Source organism: Artemia franciscana, chromosome 18 (assembly GCF_032884065.1).
Source record: "Artemia franciscana chromosome 18, ASM3288406v1, whole genome shotgun sequence".
NCBI classification, from domain to species: Eukaryota; Metazoa; Arthropoda; class Branchiopoda; order Anostraca; family Artemiidae; genus Artemia; species Artemia franciscana.
Genome location: NC_088880.1, coordinates 23892460 through 23911696, shown reverse-complemented (window position 1 = coordinate 23911696; position 19237 = coordinate 23892460). Strand labels below are relative to the sequence as shown.

Below are 19237 nucleotides of genomic sequence, written 5' to 3'. Positions count from 1 at the left end.
AAGCTTACATACGAATTTATACTAGCGACCCACATAAGGTGTGACGTACACCCTAAACCGGGCGTCCCTACCCTTCGGGAAGTGTAGTAAAACGATAGCGAAAGCGGACCTTCCAAAGAAAGCAAAGTGATGCACTTGTTTTAACCCAAGGGTAGCCCAAAGTATGTGAATGGAATGCTGTATGAGACCTTCTGAATGAAGCTGGCCGAGGACGCGCCTTTTTTTCTTACCGGAATTTGAAAAATTGAGACATTAGTTTTGTCGTTGCAGGAAACGTCTGTCATTGCTTACATGAATATTGCTTTATAGACCCAAGTTCAATGTTGAAATTTACTAGGAGAGGGGTAAGCAGAGAAGGCAGGGAACTATGTATGAATTGTTGTTTGTTTTTTTGGGGAGGGGGAGGAGATTTTATGAAAATAATTAAATAGGCAACTTATGTGAATAACAAAAATGTACAAGAAAAAATCTCCTGATTTCAGGGGGATAAAGGTTAGGCCCCAAAGACCCCCCTACATAAGTTATCGATAGAAATTATTAGCCAAATAGAACTGATATTGGTGGGGAGAGGTAGAGGTTATCTTTGGGTATTATTATACATTTGAATCCAGGTAAAGGAGTGCATTGACTTGTGCTGTAGGGAGAGTAATCAAGCAAGTGTAACAAATTTTTAACTTTGAAAGAAGTACCAAACACTAGTCAATTATACGGTAAGCTTTAGAAAATGTTCGAATCATAAAAATACCAGGCCAACGGTATCCCTTAAAGGGACATACGCAGGGGAAAGACTCAGACCCCTAAGCCCTGAAATCCTAAATTTTTTCCGAATATCTGGATTCTTCATATTCAAAGTATCAAATAATATTTTTTTATTGTTGCCCCCCACCCCGAAAAAAAATTGTGCACAACTTTGCTCCTATGAATGTGCACCTGGGCACAGTAATATGCAGCTCCATCACTAGGGGGATCAAGGGACTCAAGCAGTGAAGGGGAGATCTGAGCCCCAAAATTGATTTTTTAGAGCAAATATTCAATATTTTACATCTTATATGTTTTTTTTCAAAATTTCATTGCTGTAGTCACGCACATATACAGTAAAGGGTCTGGGCTCTTCCTCCAAATCCCGTTGTTCCCATGAATTTCCCTTTTATTTTTTTATATGCTCCACATGATTGGATGTTTTTTATCAAGTTCGAAATACTTTCCCCAAAATAAGAATTAAAATGATGCGAAGCCTACCTAGAGTAGTGTTTTTTTTGTTTTTTTAGAAAGGGGGTTTTTTAGAAAGATTTCTTTAATTAGAAAGGTGACCAGATGGTTTCATCAAATAAAGATGGCGCCCTGTAAATGAACACGCAAAAGTTTTGTTTCGACATCCACTGAACACTAATGAGCTTTCAGGATTTGCAAATTTCCTAAATTTAGATTTCCTAAATTCAAGATTTCCTAAATTTAGATAAAAAATATCAATATGGCTTAAAATTTTACAAAATCACAGGAATTGCTTTTTGAAAACTTTACTTACCAAAGTTGACGAAACAAGGATTCGCCAACACGAACAACAAACCAAACCCACCGCAAATTGTACCCATAAACTTGTATCCGTCGTATCAGAACAACTATTCAGTGGGCCCTCATCAAATATAAAGTACATTATGTCGAGCATTTTTATATTTTTTCCATACTATTCATGTACATATTTCTGTTTCTGCTACTTCGATGACCTTGCCTCTTCAATATACCCCCTTCTCCTGTCCAAATTTTCCTATACAACCAGTATTGTATCTGTTAGTAAAATGAAACAGAATCAACTCAAAGTAAAAAAAAGCTTTCTCGGCTTTTACCATACGGTACAATTGGTTGCATAAAGACCATTTCCAACGTCCATTTGATTATCAAAGGAGACTATGTCCATTTTCCCTTCAGTCCTTACGTACTGAAAATTCATAAATTGGTCGAGAATGATATTCCATGCGGCAGTAGACGAATAGCAAAGGGTGATTATCTGTGTCTAAGAACATCTCAAGACACGAGCACGGGAATTCATTATTCAGTGAGACTTTGGAGGGGAGTGAGGGGGGGGGGAATGTTCATCAAAATAGTCCACAGAGAGAAAGATTTTCTGTTCCATTTTCAATGATTGTAACTACTCAAGGATTTGAGTAAACGTGTTTAACCTTCAATGGGATAATCTTCAATGGCTGCAGTGTTTTTTAGATGAATTCTTCACTGAATTCACTGTTTCGTGGGGAAAACCGTACAGTGGTGAACCTTTATTTGGTGCAGGCGCTATTAGTTGCAATCTTCCTATAGACAATCTTCGGTAGGTGAAATGTTATTTATGAGAATTTTCAGTGGCTGCAGCATTTCTGAATGAAAGTTTTACTCAGTTTTCACGTTGCGGGGGAAAAAACTAGTATTTAATAATTTTTACTTGCTACAATTTTACTCGCTGTTTTTCTTCTTTGATTATTGCTCGTGATTCATTTTTGTTTAACGCGCAAAAAACATACAAAATCTTTTATATTTAGCAAAGGACTGGCGTGACTGCCTCTGACTCCCCAAAGAATACTTTGCAGGTCTATAATCTAGCCTTGCTTTGGTGACAGCATGGGAACGGCCTTCTTGCAAGAAAGCCTTCGTATAAAATTTATCTAGTTTGAGGTGGGTGCTCTTATGATGTTCAAGCAGTAGCTCCCTGGCCTCACAGTTGGCCTAACATTTTTTTTTCTTTTCCTTTTTCACTGCGTTGCTTTAAATAAATAAAAACAATTTATTTCAATATCTATAAAATAATTAATAAAATCGCACAAAACAAAGTGATTTTGCATTTCATCTTTGCCTTATGAAAGAATGGTTTGCACGTCAAGAATTTTGCCCTGCTCCGGCAACTTGTAAACGGTTGTCTGGAATGCAGCCGTTAACAAGGCTAGGTATTTAAAGCTAGGTTAAGGCTAGGTCTTTAGTTTTGTGGTGGTCGCTCTTACGGGGATCGGAGAGTAACTTGAACTTGTAGACTTCACGATTTGTAGCCCACTATATAGGAATTGGCGCGATTTTAGCATTTCGATTGGGGGCGGTGGTGAAACACAATTTTTGTTTTGACATTTTTGATCCTGAAGTTTAACACGCTGTAGAAAATACGCAATAGTGACACTAAAGTAATTAGAAAACGCTTAAAAGGGACATTAAAATACGCTACTTTATAAAAATAAATTCATCAAAATTTGGGAAAAGCACGAATTTTCTTAAAAATTCAAGTTGTGATCTGGTATGTTTCTCACTTTTTAGCTGTGCCCAGAAAAATGGTTAGAATACAAAGTTTTGGGGCAATAGTTTTTTTGGGAAATAATAACATTTCATAATAAAACCCTGTCATACTCCTCGTTACCTACACATTTTAAGAAATTAAACCGTCTCCTCACAAGAGCCGTTCAAACGAATGAGGGATAAACTGCCCCAGGCATCGTGGCTGGGGGGATGACCACTTTGATCAAATTTTTTACTTTGGTTCGGCATTTTTTTATATATTTGAATCAAATTTTTTACTTTGGTTCGGCATTTTTTTATATATTTGAGTCGGGAGACGGGGCTGTGCAGTCAACTTTCCTTGGGGTACCACCAAGTCTAGGAACTGCTCTGCTCTTCACAGACGAGGTTCTTCACTATAATTCACCACTATCTCTTGACTTCTTCCCTCGCAACTGGCTGCTGTTTTGCCACTGGATTTGACCTTGGGATCAAAATTTAGGTGACGGGGCGTGGCTTAAAGATACATTTTAAAATTTCCTCTACAATTCTTCAAACAGGCTTTTAAATTAAAAGATTGAGATAATTTTAAGGGGAATTAAGATAAGAAGTAAATTTAAAGCTAAAATGTGCTTCCTTTGAATGGAGTATTAAGTAAAATCCTGATACAAGATCAGTGCCTGATAACCTCCTAGCTTAAAACTTAAGGGAGGGGGTTAAACCATGTAACATTCCCTTCATACCACCCAATTATATTGTCGTACTATTCAAACGTGTGAGCAAACCTATACAGCAGAAGGTGGTCAACAGGTGTATATTTTTTATAGTAATTATAATTCAATAATAACATTTATTAGGAAATATTGCAGATTTTCACGAAAACATATGAGCAGTCGCCATTGGTACACGTGAATATTAAGCACGTGAATTTTGTACTGAGGGTGGTGAAGTATTCATAAGCCTATTAAGAGGGGATTAAATCCAAAAAGCAACAACAGGCTGATAATGTGAAATTAAGGATAGAATCATAAAAATCTCTAGAATTCGGATTGGAGCATTGTCTGGAACCCTCTCCTCGTATGCTTGCAATAGTAGGACTGTATATATTTTATTTTGTCGTTCTAAGATAAATTTTTTGCACATCACCCAGTTGCCTTCTTCAGAGATAGATGTCCTTAGGCAGCCAAGCTTTAAAATCCGACTTTCAATTATTCAGCTTACTTAAATTATAATCGGTAATTACGTTTCGTCGCTTTTAATTGTGATGATCTTGAACGATGCACATCACTGCTAATGCGTTCAAATTAAAAGTTCATTTATATTATTTTGAATTGTACTTGTTTTTTTTTCTTTTCTTTCTGTTTGTCGAAGAGATTTTATACACAGGTTTTGATAGATCATATTTGCATCCATTGGGGTTGTATAAGGCATATAGAATTTGATAGAAATGAGATATCTGGTAAACATTTTTTGGCACTTTTCAATGATGTAGCGAAACCCGGATCATAGAGTTGTTTCCCTTAACATTAGCCGTTAGACATTCCTCCCCATAAATGAGTTTTAAGGAGCCATTATACCTCTCTTACTGCGTTTTCTCTCTTAAGCTGGAATCTTCTGGTCTAGGACTTACTTGTGCATGTGTAACTTGTCATTAGATCTAATGAGTAGACAATTCTTCATTATGAAATCTGACTAAGACTATCTTTCTTTTTCTGTAAGATTGTATTTTTTTAGTTCAATATGAATTTATTCGGAAAGAAAAAATTAAGGAAATGGGAACTTCTTAAGACGGTGTAAAGAGAGAGGCTTCGAATATATTAGGATGGAGGAGGAGCTTGCTTAGTTGTATTGGCCTCAGGCAGCTTTGTGCTTCGGTGAGTTATTAGTAGCGATAGAAAATGAAAATTAAAACAAAATATCCCACAAGTAAGATAACAGACATTTAAAACAATACATTATCAATTTTAATGACAAAGCATAGAGAGAGAGAGAGAGAGAGAGAGAGAGAGAGAGAGAGAGAGAGAGAGAGAGAGAGAGAGAGGAAGAGAGAGAGAGAGAGAGAACTAAAACAAAATATAAATAACATACTTGATCTGTGTTACAGACTTCCCAGCATGAATTCCTGTTCTATAGCAAGAACTTATGGCAATTCAGCAGTCTAATGCCCAGCTAAGTACGCAGTGATTTCTATCGCGGGAGGAGGGTAATAGAAAAAATAATACAAAGTGCCTGGAAATTCGGGAAAATTTTGGATTTCTGGGGATGCCCTGACACATCCCTCTCTACGTGCCTGCTACTGTCTTTCTAAGCGCTATATCCAAATAAGCTCGTTGTCACAGAGTTCTTTAAATTCGAATGGAAAACGGATAGTTTGTCCATTTTTGAACGTACATTTTCTCCGACCTTACGTACTGCTATTGGCCTGTTGCTGAAAGGTGGGAAAGCATACATTTTACCATATCAACATGTTCCGCGAACAGGCAGATTCTCCCTACTCTAAGAAAATGCTTAATTACGTTGACCGTGTCCAGATACTGCCTCCAAACCTCGGCTGGTCCGTTTTCGTCCGCTGACATTTTTTTGTATTATCTATTACGATTTAACTTTTTTTATTGTTTGCTCCTTCATAATATTCATTCAGTTTTTTTTAGACTTTTTTATTATGTTATTTATTACCTAGAAAATACTAAAAAGACCATGATACTCACTAAAATAGGATACTACGTTTATCTCGTGGCTTTACCCCTCCCCTTTCAAAAACTGAATGGGAAAATAAAAAAACTCCTGTTATCCCGTGTGACAAAAATTTTCGCCTTCATTTTCGTTTGTTAACAAACATCCCTTTTTAATATCAAAACTATACTTTTCAGATTTGTGACCCCTCCCCTCCCCTTGTACTTTAAGGGGAAATATGTCCCACTTTTGCCATGGCTTAGTGATATCAATTTCGTGCATATGCTACCTCGTTAATTTTTGAGTCTAATGATAATAATTCACTTAGCCTTAATACATTGTTGATTTGCCTGTTTTTTTTCTTTACCCTTTTCTTTTTTATTGTCCTCTTTGAACATGCTTTTGGTTAAAAATATTGCTTTCGATGGGCTTAAAGCGGCCTAAGGGTTAGCTTGATGGCGCCCATGGTTTAGGTGTCAAAGAAAGCAGTGCCAAAAGTAAAAAGTAGTATACCCCTGTGACAAACATAATGTACACCTTTATCCCTAAAATCTGTTTCTAAATAAGATTGCATCCGGAACAGTATGAGTTGAAAGTCAATTTATTAGATAAGATTATTATAAAAAACTAATAGTTTATATAATTTTCTCGAAGGGGGATAGTGTAGTAAATTTAAAACTAAAAGCACAAAAGAAAAAATAAACCCTGCTAAAGTAAGAAGAGAAATAAAATAAAATATGAACGCGTAACGCAAAATCAAAGGGTAAATAGTAATTACGATAAATCAAGAAAAAGTAAATACAGTGTCATCAGTGTCATCATCTATACTAGGAAAAAAGCCAAGAGAGAGAACGAGAGAGAGAGAGAGAGAGAGAAAGAGAGAGGGAAAGAGAGAGAGAGAGAGAGAAAGAGAGAGAGAGAGAGAGAAAGAGATAAGAAAACTAAAGTGTTCAATTATGATAACGAATGGCCTTAATACCCATTTTTGGACCTAAAAAATTATTTTTAATGTATTTGAAGAGATTTGTGAACTTTTACTCCATAGAAAAATTGTTAAAGAAATAATCAATGGCCGAATCAAGATTAAAATAAGAGCAGTTTTATTGCATTAAAAGAGTACCCAAATTTCCAACATTTTCAGGTACCTAACATAATTCAAACTCCGCAAAAATATTGAGTTTATCAGACCTTGAGTATGTACACATACACAGACACACATATTTGCCTTTACATACATAGTACATACACAGAAAGGAGGGCTTTCAGCCTAGTCAAACCTGAAAATATGAAGGTTTTTGAAATTCCTCCATAGTTTCCATGATATATTCTTTTTCGTTTCTCAAAATTTCCAAAGGATTTGAAACCCCTGGGGTACCACCCATCGGAATTTTCTCGACATATAGGGATTTCAGTCCTGAGCTTGGGATTTTGGGAATTAAGTGCATTGAATCTAACCCTTATACTAAGCATAGCACTATTATTATTTAACAAAATGCTTAATCTTTGGATTCTTAGTAGGTCTGTTTTGGGACACTGAAAATCTCAGTGGCAACCCTCTCCTACGTCGAATTACTCTGTACCTGTCAGACTAAAGCAAAAGATAAACCCAAAAATCTGCTAAAACTGTCCCAAGTAAACAATGTCCTGATTTATGCAGAGCAGTAAATCCAATTAGCTAAAGCCTAATTTGACTGTGGTCGGTTAATTGCAAGAAATTTTTTGAAGCTTTTATAAAAATTTTGGCAAGAGATAGTTTTAATCAAAGTTTCTTCTTTAAAGATTCGCAATAATAGAGACAGGGGCGTCAACTTTTTTTAAATGTATGGAGACAAAATGTATTTTTCAATATCAAGGGCAATTTTGCTTTTTTCAATGTTAGATAAAATGTCTAAAAAGGTATTTGAAGCAAAAACACTAAAAAGGCCAATACAGCCACTGATGTTCCTCTTCCAACACAATTTATTCAGTCCCCCCTCCTCTTTACAACCTTTACAGAAGTTCTAATTTCCCTTAAATCCCTCCTTACCACCTCCTCCCCTTCCATCTGGGGACGGTCTACTTTTGTTTGGTCCTAGATCAGTGGTTCCCACTGGATTATGGGTCATAATACGAAGAAAAAAGGAATGAAAATAGAGTTTTGTAAGGCCAAACGAAAATATTTTGGGGTCATGCCCCTTCTAGGCAATTCTAATTCTTGACCATTCCCCCCTTCATAATAATTAAGTCTTGTTCTTCAAAATTTTACTTGTCTTCACCTGAAAGAAGCTTAAATGGTCATTAGCTTGGTATCTTTTTTCGGGTCGTCTTCTAAGCATATTTTTAACTAATGAAAAGTATTGTACGAATATAGCACCTTTTATACAATGGTGGGGCCTCTGACCTACTTTGGAAATCACAGGCCTAGATGGTTGACCAAAAATTACGATCTTTGGCCATCTATCATCCGCATAATGGGTTATAGCGTTCAAGCCATTTCGACCTTTCTCTCATAATACCCCTAGAAAGTAAGATAGAACCACATTTTTCATAGAACTTAATGTTTATGTTCTGTGTGTTTTATGTTCATATTTATTCTAAAGAAACGACTTTTATGTTCATGTTCAATGTAATGTTTATGTACATTCACATTAATGTTTGGGGTTTTGGTGTTTTACTTTTCCACTCTCCTAGGGTTTTGCCATATAAACGAAAGACGAAAATTTTGCTCTAGTTCTGTAACTGAGATTTAATTCTATCCATCCATCAAATTAAATTTTTTGGAACTTGGAGTACAAGGTTTTTAACAATACTATTAACGATTAACAAATTAACAATACCATTAAAATTGGAATCGCAGAAAAGAAAACAATTTTCCTTTTTTTTAAGTAAGTTTAGATCCTTCTCTAAGAAAATTTCTAAGTAACACAATACTTGTGGCTCTTTGAATAGTACGATTTGAGACTAAGAAATCCAATTACTTCCATTTATGTTGTTCTTGTGGTGAAGTTACAACTGCAGAATTGTCGCTCAAATCGTTTGTTTAGGGAACATATACCTTAATGCTTGAAACACGCTCTTAAAACAAATTCTTTTATCAATTTCAGGCGAACAATTTTACGTTATTTGACTTTCATTGCTTATTTCAATTTCATACCACCAGACAAATGGGTATGTTCATCATCGTAATTATGACTGTAACTAAGTGGTAACAACAAAGATGAGCAGGATCATGGCCAACATTTGCAAAAATTTCCAAGACACATCCCAAAGCTGACCTTGGTAGTAAATATGCTCTACACCTTCAACTTTCATATGAATTTAACGTTAGTGAAAATCAATCTTCTCGCACTTTGATTGCGAAAGTGCGGAAGTGGTCAATCCTCACTTGATATATTCCATTATTGATTATAGTCATCATAAAACATAGTGATTTTATGAGAACAATTTGTCTACCATAGCTCCCGGAAGACTTCACTATTTAAATTGCAATAGTGGCTTTAATGTCTATTCAAGCGTCTATTTCTGTCCTTCCTTTTCCCCTCGAGTCTCATAAAGAACTATATTTAGCTAACAAATATGCAGCCAATGTATCATGCGCTGGTATCAGGACCATGGTCGTATTGGCATACATAGTAGAAGGACTCACCCTGGGAAGGGGAGCGGACCAACTAAATAAAGACAAAATACTGGACATAATCGGAAAACTTGACATGTGTGTTCAATACTAATTTCTATTTTAAGTCCAAACAGCTAGTATACATTAAGGGATTCGATAACCCGTCCATTATAAACCTAATTAGTTTGTGTGGCTGAACTATATAGAATTGATGAGAGTGGTCTCGCTATAACTTGTAGGGTTTTGATACGAAATCCGGAAAAACGACAAAGAACTAAAGCCGACACCTACTGTCCAAGAAATTGCAGAAAAACCATTTATACTTCTCTCTTTTTCTGCCAGAGATAGATATATTTAGTTTTAAGGAAGCTTACATCAGTAGAAAGTGTAAATTTTGTTTTTTCGATTAAGCGGAGTTGAATTTCCTTTTTAAGTTCGAGAGAGGGCAGTCCCTAAAAACGTTCTAAGGCACCTTTTATGAAGATTCCAAAATCAGCTCAAACTAAATGCCATTTGTTCAATTTAGCAGCTTTGGGAGTTCCCTCTGTTGCACCCTGCTTTGATTGAAAACCTTGTCGACATAGGGAGAATAACATTTCGGTGCCTTTTCAATCGAACATCAAAATTAAACCACTAATTCTAAATAGCTTTCAATAATAACTAGTCCCTTAGGAGAATTCGCTAATGGACTCTTTGTCTTTTAGATGGTTAGCCGACGTTAACGCTTACAAAATGATTTTTAAGCTGTCGAATCTTCTTAATCTCTGAGGTTTCAGAGTATTCAGAAAAAAAACTACAAAACAAATTGGAAAAAAATAGAAGAGTCAAAACTCTTAATCTCTTGAAATCTGGACTTACGAGGAAAACTCGTCAAAAAACCCTCTTCCAAATTTGACCTTTTCTATTTATTTGTAAGTGTGTTTTTATTACGTTTCTATCCATCCTGTATCACATACTTACCTGATTGCTATCGATGTTATCATGTTTACTTTCCGTATTTATAAGGGTGTTTAATGATTAGGGTGATAAAGATGATAGGGGTTTTGGTATGTCTATAGGGTGTTGAACGATATTTTATCATGTTTTGGCATTTAAAATATTCGGATCGTGTCGGTCTAGAAATAAGCTACTAATCTGTACCTAACATTAGCCGGTTTAGCTACAGTAGAGAAAAATAAGGTACCAAATTATAAAACTTAATATAAAATAAAAAACTTTAAAGTTTTTTCTTCAACTGTTTGAAAAGCACAGGTGTCAAGGCAGAAATGTCAGAATTTAGTTAAGAGGAATCTAGGGGGTACGACAAAACTAATAGAAAAGGCATTAGTGCACAAATCTTATGGAAATTAAACAAATCACAAAACATATCAAAGAACCCATAAGGTCTTGGAGAAAGGACTATGTGCTAAAAGGCTCATTAAGTTTAGACTTTAAGCGTGAAAACAATGAGCTTTTTCTGAAGAAAAGCCTGTGCTCCATTTGGAGGAATTTCAAATTCAGACAAGATAGACGCTCACCCAAGAAAATGTGTTTGTTCGGCTTAGTATTAAGAATTTACTAAAAGAATAAGCGTTAGTAATTCCCAGTCAGTCGCTAAATCTTCTGCTCTGCTATGCAGCGTGTATCTGAATCCAGTATTTTTTCATAGTACAATCAGAATCAATAGGCTTACAATGCTCACAATACCATGTACGACATGGTGCTCTTTCTTTTTTATTCCTATCGCCTGATAAATTTCTGCTGCTTTTCTAGTATGACTAGCTACAGAGAAAACAAGAGCTAAGAGCTCATATGGCACTTGTGACAAGGTCGGAAGAACTAAGAGCTCATATGGTATATGAGCTCTGGCAAAATTCTAAGAATCAATAGATTGCTTTAAAAGGAAAATCAGAGAATTAATGCCGGTTGGGATTTAAAATAAGAGCTCTGAGCCGTGAGGTCCTTATAAATATCAAAATTCATTAAGATCCGATCACCCACTCACAAGTTAAAAATACCTCAATTTTCTAATTTTTCCTCTCCCTTCAGTCCCCCAGATGGTCGAAACGGGGAAAACGATTTTATCAAGTCAATTTGTGCAGCTCCCTGACACGCCTACCAATTTTCATCTTCCTAGCATGTCCAGAAGCACCAAACTCGACAAAGCTCTGAATCCCACCCCCTAACTCCCCCAAAGAGAGTGGATCCCGCCCGGTTACGTCAATCATATATCTGCGACATTTATAAGAGTTTTCAAAGATTTCCGGTTTTCCCCTCCAACTCTCTCCAATGTCTACAGATCTGGTCGAAATTTGAAATAAGAGCTCTGAGACATGAGTTCCTTCTAAATATCAAATTTCATTAAGATCCGATCACCTGTTCTTAAGTTAAAATACCTTAATTTTTCTTATTTTTCCAAATTAACAACCCTCAGATCCCCTAAAGAGAACGGATCCGTTCGAATTATGTCAATCACGTATCTATAACTTGTGCTTATTCTCCCCATCAGGTTTCATCCCAATCTCTCCACTCTAAGCGTTTTTCAAGATTTCCGGTTTCCAAGATTTTGGGTTTCCCCCTCTAGCCCCCTCCCCCAATGTCACTGGATCTGGTCGGGATTTAAAATGAGAGCTCTAAAGCACAAGATACTTATAAATGTCAAATTTCGTTAAAATCTTATCACCCGTTCGTAAGTTACAAATACATCATTTTTTCTAATTTTTCCGAATTATCCCCCCCCCCCGAACCCACCAAAGAGAGCAAATCCGGTCTGGTTATTTCCGTCACACATCTTAGACTTGTGCTTATTCTTCCCACCAAGTTTCATCTTGATCTCTCCGCTTTAAGCATTTTCCGAGATTTCTGCCCCCCCCCCCAATGACACTAGATCCGGTCGGAATCTAAAATAAGGAATCTGACTTATGAGGTCCTTCTAAATATGACATTTCATTAAGGTCCGACCGCTCCTGCGTAAGCTAAAAATACCACTTTTTTCTATCTTTTTAGAATTAACCGTCCCCCCCCAACTCCCCCAAAGAGAGCAGATCAGTTCCAGTTATGTCAATCACTTATCTAGGACTTGTGCTTATTTTCCCCACGAGGTCTCATCCCGGTCCCTAAACTCTGAGCCTTTTCCAAGATTTTATGCTCCCCCCCCCAATTCCCCGCAATGTCAACGGATCTGTTCGGGATTTAAAAAAGAGCTCTGAGACACGATATCCTTCCCAACATCAAATTTCATTAAGATCCGATCACTCCTTCGTAAGTTAAAAATACCTAATTTTTTCAATTTTTTCACAATTAACCCTCCCCCTTCCAACTCCCCCAAAGAGAGTGGATCCGTTCTGGTTACGTCAATCACGTACCTAGGACTTGTGATTATTATTCCCAACAAGTTTCATCCTGATCCATCCACTCAAAGCATTTTAGGCCCCCCCCCAACTCCCCGCAATGTTACCGGATTCAGTTGGGATTTAAAATAAGAGCTCTGAGACACGATATCCTTCCAAACATCAAATTTCATTGAGATCCGATAACCCGTTCGTAAGTTAAAAATACCTCACTTTTTCTAATTTCTCCGATTTTCAAATCTTAGTGTGGCTATTCTGTGTGGAACATAAACTACACAACTGTTTTCAGACAGTTGTGAAAGTTTCTTCGTATATCGATAAAACACAGGAAATTATGTTTGAGGGGATAGTTTGTTAAGGTTTTTAGGAGTTGAATTTTATTACGGTTGTTGTTTGTCGGTTAAAATCTTGACCTTGTTGTGTTTTTTTCTTGGTTTTAATTATCTAGAATCGTAATTTTTCTTCAAGCTTTGTTTGTAGGCTGTATTTAGTTGCTGTGGCCCACGGGCTTTTCGCAATAAATCCTATCCTATCTATACAAAATCAACACAAACAGTTTAGTAAAACAATAGAACGAGTTTAATGATATTTAAATATCTGCGCATTTTTGAAATAATATAACTATAATGAATATCAAGTTTATAATAGTTTAAATGTATATACACTTCTTGGGGATAGCTTGCTGCTTAACTCGCAGGTGGAGTATTTTCTATGGAAGGAATGAAAAAAAAATCGAGTGAATTTTGTGTTAAGGGATACTTTTTGAGACCATTTTGAAAAAAATGGTTTATTTGTGTTGCTCATGTGCGGATAATAAGAAAGTTTTCCTTTCTGACTCATCTTTTAATCAAGGGCGTAATCCTGTAGAAATTGAAAATTGAACTGACCCATTTCTTTGGATGGCTGAATCATGCATGCTAATCTTAGTTTTGACCAAATTTTAGAGAAACTAAGTTTCAGCTGGGGGAAAACTGAGGTCTGGGGGGAAAACTGGGGGCTGGGAGGGGCAGTTGCCCTCCCCTGCCCCATAGTAAATTATGCCCCTGCTTTTAATTTCAGAACTTAAGTTACTTATAGGTAAGCCCTGAAGAATAGTAACTCGACAGAAAAGCGAAGCTGACTACAAAAAGAAAGAAAATATTTCAAACATCACTTTCAAGGACATCCTATATGGCAGACAAAGACGCGTGGAATTGTGTTCCGTTTCTTCCGGTGCTATTAAGTAGGGTTTTCTTATAGAATAATATTAATAGTTACAAAAATAATTCAGTCTATTCTTCTTGAGATGTGTCCATTAGATTTATATTTATTTTTATCCATTATATTTATTTAAGAAAATATATAAGCATAGGGACTTCACTCTATTCGTTGTTACATTTCTAGGCTGTTCAAAAACTCTCTAGAAAGGCTCGTGCCCTATTTATTTAGTCACTTTATTGACAAAAAGAAAGCAAAAAATGTGTTGCTACCTTGTAGACACGCCCCTTTAGTCTCCAACTAAAAATAAAGGCAAGGTAAACAAAATAATTAAAAATAAGACACTTGAAATCTTCATACAAATATGTTTTTTAGTCAAGGGTTCTCAAAGCTTAATAAGAAATAATTTCAAGCGAATTTCATTATTTCCCCTACGTTCTTTTTTAATTTTAGCTTTAATAGTTTTCAGTAATAAACGAGGCCCAAAAGAGTGAAACCTTATGTTTGTGTTTTAATACTCATCGCTTATTACAAGTATTAATGTCTCTTTACCATTCATTTAATCAAAAAGTTAATGGCCTCTAATCTGTAGGTCTCAGGCCCGCTTAGAAACAGCATTTTCTCTACATTATCAGAAGGTCACGCTGATTAAATCTACAAGAAAATTGTATTTGCGGAACATCGCCAATAAAGGTAAATATAAGTTGCCAACTGAATTCCTTGGAATGAGAGAGAGTTTACTTGTAAAATTTATTGTGACAAACTTTTTGTCGTTTTTACTGACTTAAAGTTTCACACAGGAGAACCAATCTTGTGGCATTTAGCGATTTACTATCTTAATTTTATACAGAAGAACTAATCAGGGTTAAAAAGTCGATGTTATTTTTCTCTTCGTAAATTGAAAAATTAAAGAACATTATGATTGGCCCACGAAAATTTGTCCCATGACATATCGTAAAAATGACGTCTCAAGTCAACACCTGATACGTCACAGACTCGTACAAATGAAATTATAACACAATTTTCATGATAGAACTACAGGGAATAATTTCTCTTTTTTCTCTTTGGTGTCATGACGTATCAAGAAAATGACATTACGTCACAGAAATAAATAAATGAAACTATTGCACAATTTCGTAGGACAGAATTAAAAGGGAGTAAGATACCCTTTTCTCTTTTGTTTCAATGGTCAAGGGAATCGATGTCAAGTTCTAGAATTATTTTAAACATATGTTGAGGACTCTCCTCTCCTGTTTCTGAACATATTCTCTATTTCATCTAGAGTTTTACCTTTTGTTTCTGGTAGTATAAAATAAATAATCGGCACTCCAATCAAATTAACTACTGCATACATTAGAAATAATACACTTGGGCCAACTACCTGGATTAGCACTGGAAAACTATAGACAATTAAAAAGCTGCAACTTATATGCATCATCATAGAGAAAGAGCTATAAATGTTTTTTATATTTTTAGGGAATAATTCTCCCATAAGTAAAAAAGGCACATTATTATAGCCAACAGAAAACGCAGCTATATAAATAATTAGACAAAGAACGGGAAGAAAGCCAAAATCAGACACAATCCACTCCTTAAAATAAAAGAATAAGCTTAAAAATAAAGTTGAAAGAAACATAATAAAACCCGAGGTCATTAGCAAGATCCGCCTACCATAACGACCTACTACTATTGTTGCTACCACAGTAAAAACGAGCAAGGTAATGCCTACAATAATTGTCGAAATTTTACTACTTACACCAGCGTCCGTCAAATCAAATATCAAAACTGTATGAAATATAATACTGTTTATGCCACTGAATTGCTGAAAGATCATAGTCACTACACTTATTCCTAGAATTTTTAAATTTGGCTTCTGAATAATTTGAAGCAGCTTATGTTCAGCCCCAATAGAATTGTCTTGATTGGTGGGTAGCAGATTTTCTAAATTTACTTCATTTGGGTCTTTTCCTGTTAGAGCCTTTAAATGTTTCTTAGCATCAGAAATTCTTGATCTGGAAATAAGCCAAGTTGGTGAAGGGGGTGCGAAAAACATTCCGACAAAAAGCAGTGCCGGAAATACACCAAGCACCATGGATAGTTGATCCCAAGGAAGGAAGCTTCCTAAAGAAATAGACAAAATGAGGTAAATTAGAATTTGCACTCCATATCGTCCTTTTGCAAATGTATTCCATTAGATTACTAAAGTGTAAAGCTTAAGGATCCATTATTAAGGAATCAAAGATTCTGTTGGAGTTCGATTTGTCTGAGAGCAAGTTATGGGAGGTTTGACTGTGTGACCACCGGTCAGAAAACCCATTAAAGAGTTTTTTTTATTTATGGTACAGTTATATATACATCATTTTTTAGTTCAAGTATGAAAACCAGGGTTATGTACGAAATAAATCTATCTCCTGTAACTTTCTGAATGAAAAAACAAATGATTGAAAAAATTTGTGAAATTTAAACAGTTTATTTCCGTCCATTCTGTAAACGAAAGCATTTCCCACATTTAAAGTTTCACAAAAAGGTGTTTTTGGTCCCCATGTAATGGGAAACTATAATTAATGAAATTCTCTTACCAACAAATAGCTTAAGTATTAGCTATATGGATCTTTATTCTACTTAAAAGTTTTCTGTGGGGTTACTAGTAGCTCTTCGGCATTATCAATAGTATCATGCAAGATGCAATTTATGCATGTATTTACGTACTAAAATATTATAATTATTTTTGGGAGAGTAAGAGTATACCAAAAACTTCTCTTAGGGGTGGAGGTTCGAGTCCTGGTATCGCTGATATTTTTTTTTTTGCGGAGAGACGAAGGTCCTTGGTGTGACTCTACAAGCTCATCCAAAGTCGACCGAGTTCCAAACGGGTACCTAGAGAAATCTTGGAGAAAAACACAGGAAGCGTCGGATGATTTTCCCCCAACCAAGTGTAACACTCCCGGCTGAAGACAGAGAATCAGGAGATCGGTACCTGTGCTATGGAAAGTGCCTAGGGTCTTAAGTCTGGCACGTTTTCACTGCTTTGGTATTGTCGTATTCTACCGTGAATATTATCACTTCTAAAATGGTCCTTCTCGGGGATAGAAGGTTTTCACCCGGTTAATGTATTCGCTATTTTTACTTTGTCTAGCGTATGAGATACATTCATAAATTTGGTATCGATTAGCATCTTACTGTGGTTCGAATCAAAATGCTGTCAGTGAGTCTTTAATAACCAAATTCCCATTTTCATTTTTATCTGTTTGTGTTTCTAACATTCTATTGGTTTTTATGGCACTTGGTATCTACGAAGTGACATATAGCCATCGCGAATTCTGTTGGTCGGTCTGTCTGTCTGTCTGTCTGTCTGTCTGTCTGTCTGTCGGTCTGTCTGTCCCGGTTTTGCTAGTTTATGCACTTTCAGGTAAGCTAGGACGATGAAATTTGGCAGGCGTATCAGGAACCAGACCAGATTAAGTTAGAAATTGTCATTTCCCCGATTCGATCATCTGGGGGGGGAGTAGGGGGACGGTTAAATCAGAAAAATTAGAAAAAATGACGTATTTTTAACTTGCGAACGGGTGATTGAATCTTAATGAAATTTGATGTTCGGAATGATATCGTGTCTCAGAGCTCTTATTTTAAATCCTGGCCGGATCCGATGACATTTGGGGGAGTCTGGTGGGGGGGAACCTAAAATCTTGGAAAACGCTTAGAGTGGAGGGATCGGGATGCAACTTTGTGGGAAAATAAGAACAAGTCTTAGATACGTGATTGACATTACCGGAATGGATCCGCTCTCTGTGGGTGAGTTGGGGGGGGGGAGGATTAACGCTGAAAAATTAGAAAAAATGAGGTATTTCTAACTTACGAAGGAGTGATCGGCTCTTAATGAAATTTGACGTTTGGAAAGATATCGTATCTCAGAGCTCTTATTTTAAATCCCGACCAGATCTGATGACATTGGAGGGAGTTGGGGGGGGGGCTAAAATCTTGAAAAACGCTTAGAGTGGAGGGATTGGGATGAAACTTGGTAGGAAAAATAAGCAAAAGTCCTAGATACGTGATTGACAAAACCAGAATGGATCCACTCTCTTCGGGGGAGCTGGGGAGCGGAGGGTTAATTCTGAAAAATTAGAAAAAATGAGGTATTTTTAACTTACGAAGGAGTGATCATATCTTAGTGAAATTTCAGATTTAGAAGGATCTCGTAACTCAAATCTCTTATTTTAAATTCTGACCAGATCCAGTGTCATTGGGGGGGGGGAGAACCGGAAATCATGGAAAACACTTAAAGCTGAGAGATCAGGATGAAACTTGGTGGGAAGAATAAGCACAAGTCGAAGATAACTGACTGACATAACCGGACCAGGTCGCCTCTCTTTGGTGGAGTTGGGGGGGGGAGTAATTCGGAAAAATTAGAAAAAATGAGGTATTTGTAACGTCCGAACGGGTGATCAGATCTTAATGAAATTTGATATATAGAAGGATCTTGTGCTTTAAAGATCTCATTTTAAATTCCGACCAGATCCGGTGACATTGGGGGAGTTGGAGGGGGAAACTGGAATTCTTGGAAAACGTGAAAATTGAGGTAGCCTATCTTACGAATGGGTGATCGGATCTTAATGAAACTTGATTTATAGAAGAATCTTATGTCTCAGATACTGCATTTTCAATTCGAAACAAATCCAGGGACATAGGGGGTTGGAGGCTGAAACAGAAATCTTGGAAACCAGAAATCTTGGAAAACGCTTGGAGCGGAGAAATCTGAATGAAGCTTGATGGGAAGAATAAGCACAAGTTATAGATACGTGATTGACATAATGACTGGATCCGTTCTCTTTGGGGGAGTTAGGGGAGGGGGTCCAGTGCTTTGGTGAATTCGGTGCTTTTGGACGTGCTAGGGCGATGTCAATTGGTAGGCGTGTCAGGGACCTGCGCAAATAGATTTGATAAAGTTGTTTTTCCCGATTCAACCATCTGGGGGGCTGAAGGGAGAGGATAAATTAGAAAAATTGAGGTATTTTTAACTTACGAGTGGGTGATGGGATCTTTATGAACTTTGATATTTAGAAGGACCTCGTGACTCACAGCTCTTTTTTTAAATCCCGACCGGCATTATGCCTCTGATTTTTCTTTTAAATCAATCTATTTATTTTTAGAATTTTGCTAGAGCTCATACCATATGAGCTCGTGGCTCTTCCGACCT

General features: G+C 36.5%; 1 protein-coding gene across 1 annotated transcript in view; it reads right to left on the bottom strand.

Annotated features, from left to right (window-relative positions):
- Positions 1–6496: 6496 nt before the first annotated feature.
- Positions 6497–19237, bottom strand: part of LOC136038781 (facilitated trehalose transporter Tret1-like) — a 32802-nt gene continuing 20061 nt past the window's right edge. Inside the window, exon 3 of the mRNA XM_065722158.1 lies at positions 6497–16164. Coding sequence (XP_065578230.1) covers positions 15266–16164 — 899 coding nt within the window. The 3' untranslated portion in view covers positions 6497–15265. The remainder of the gene's footprint in view (positions 16165–19237) is intronic.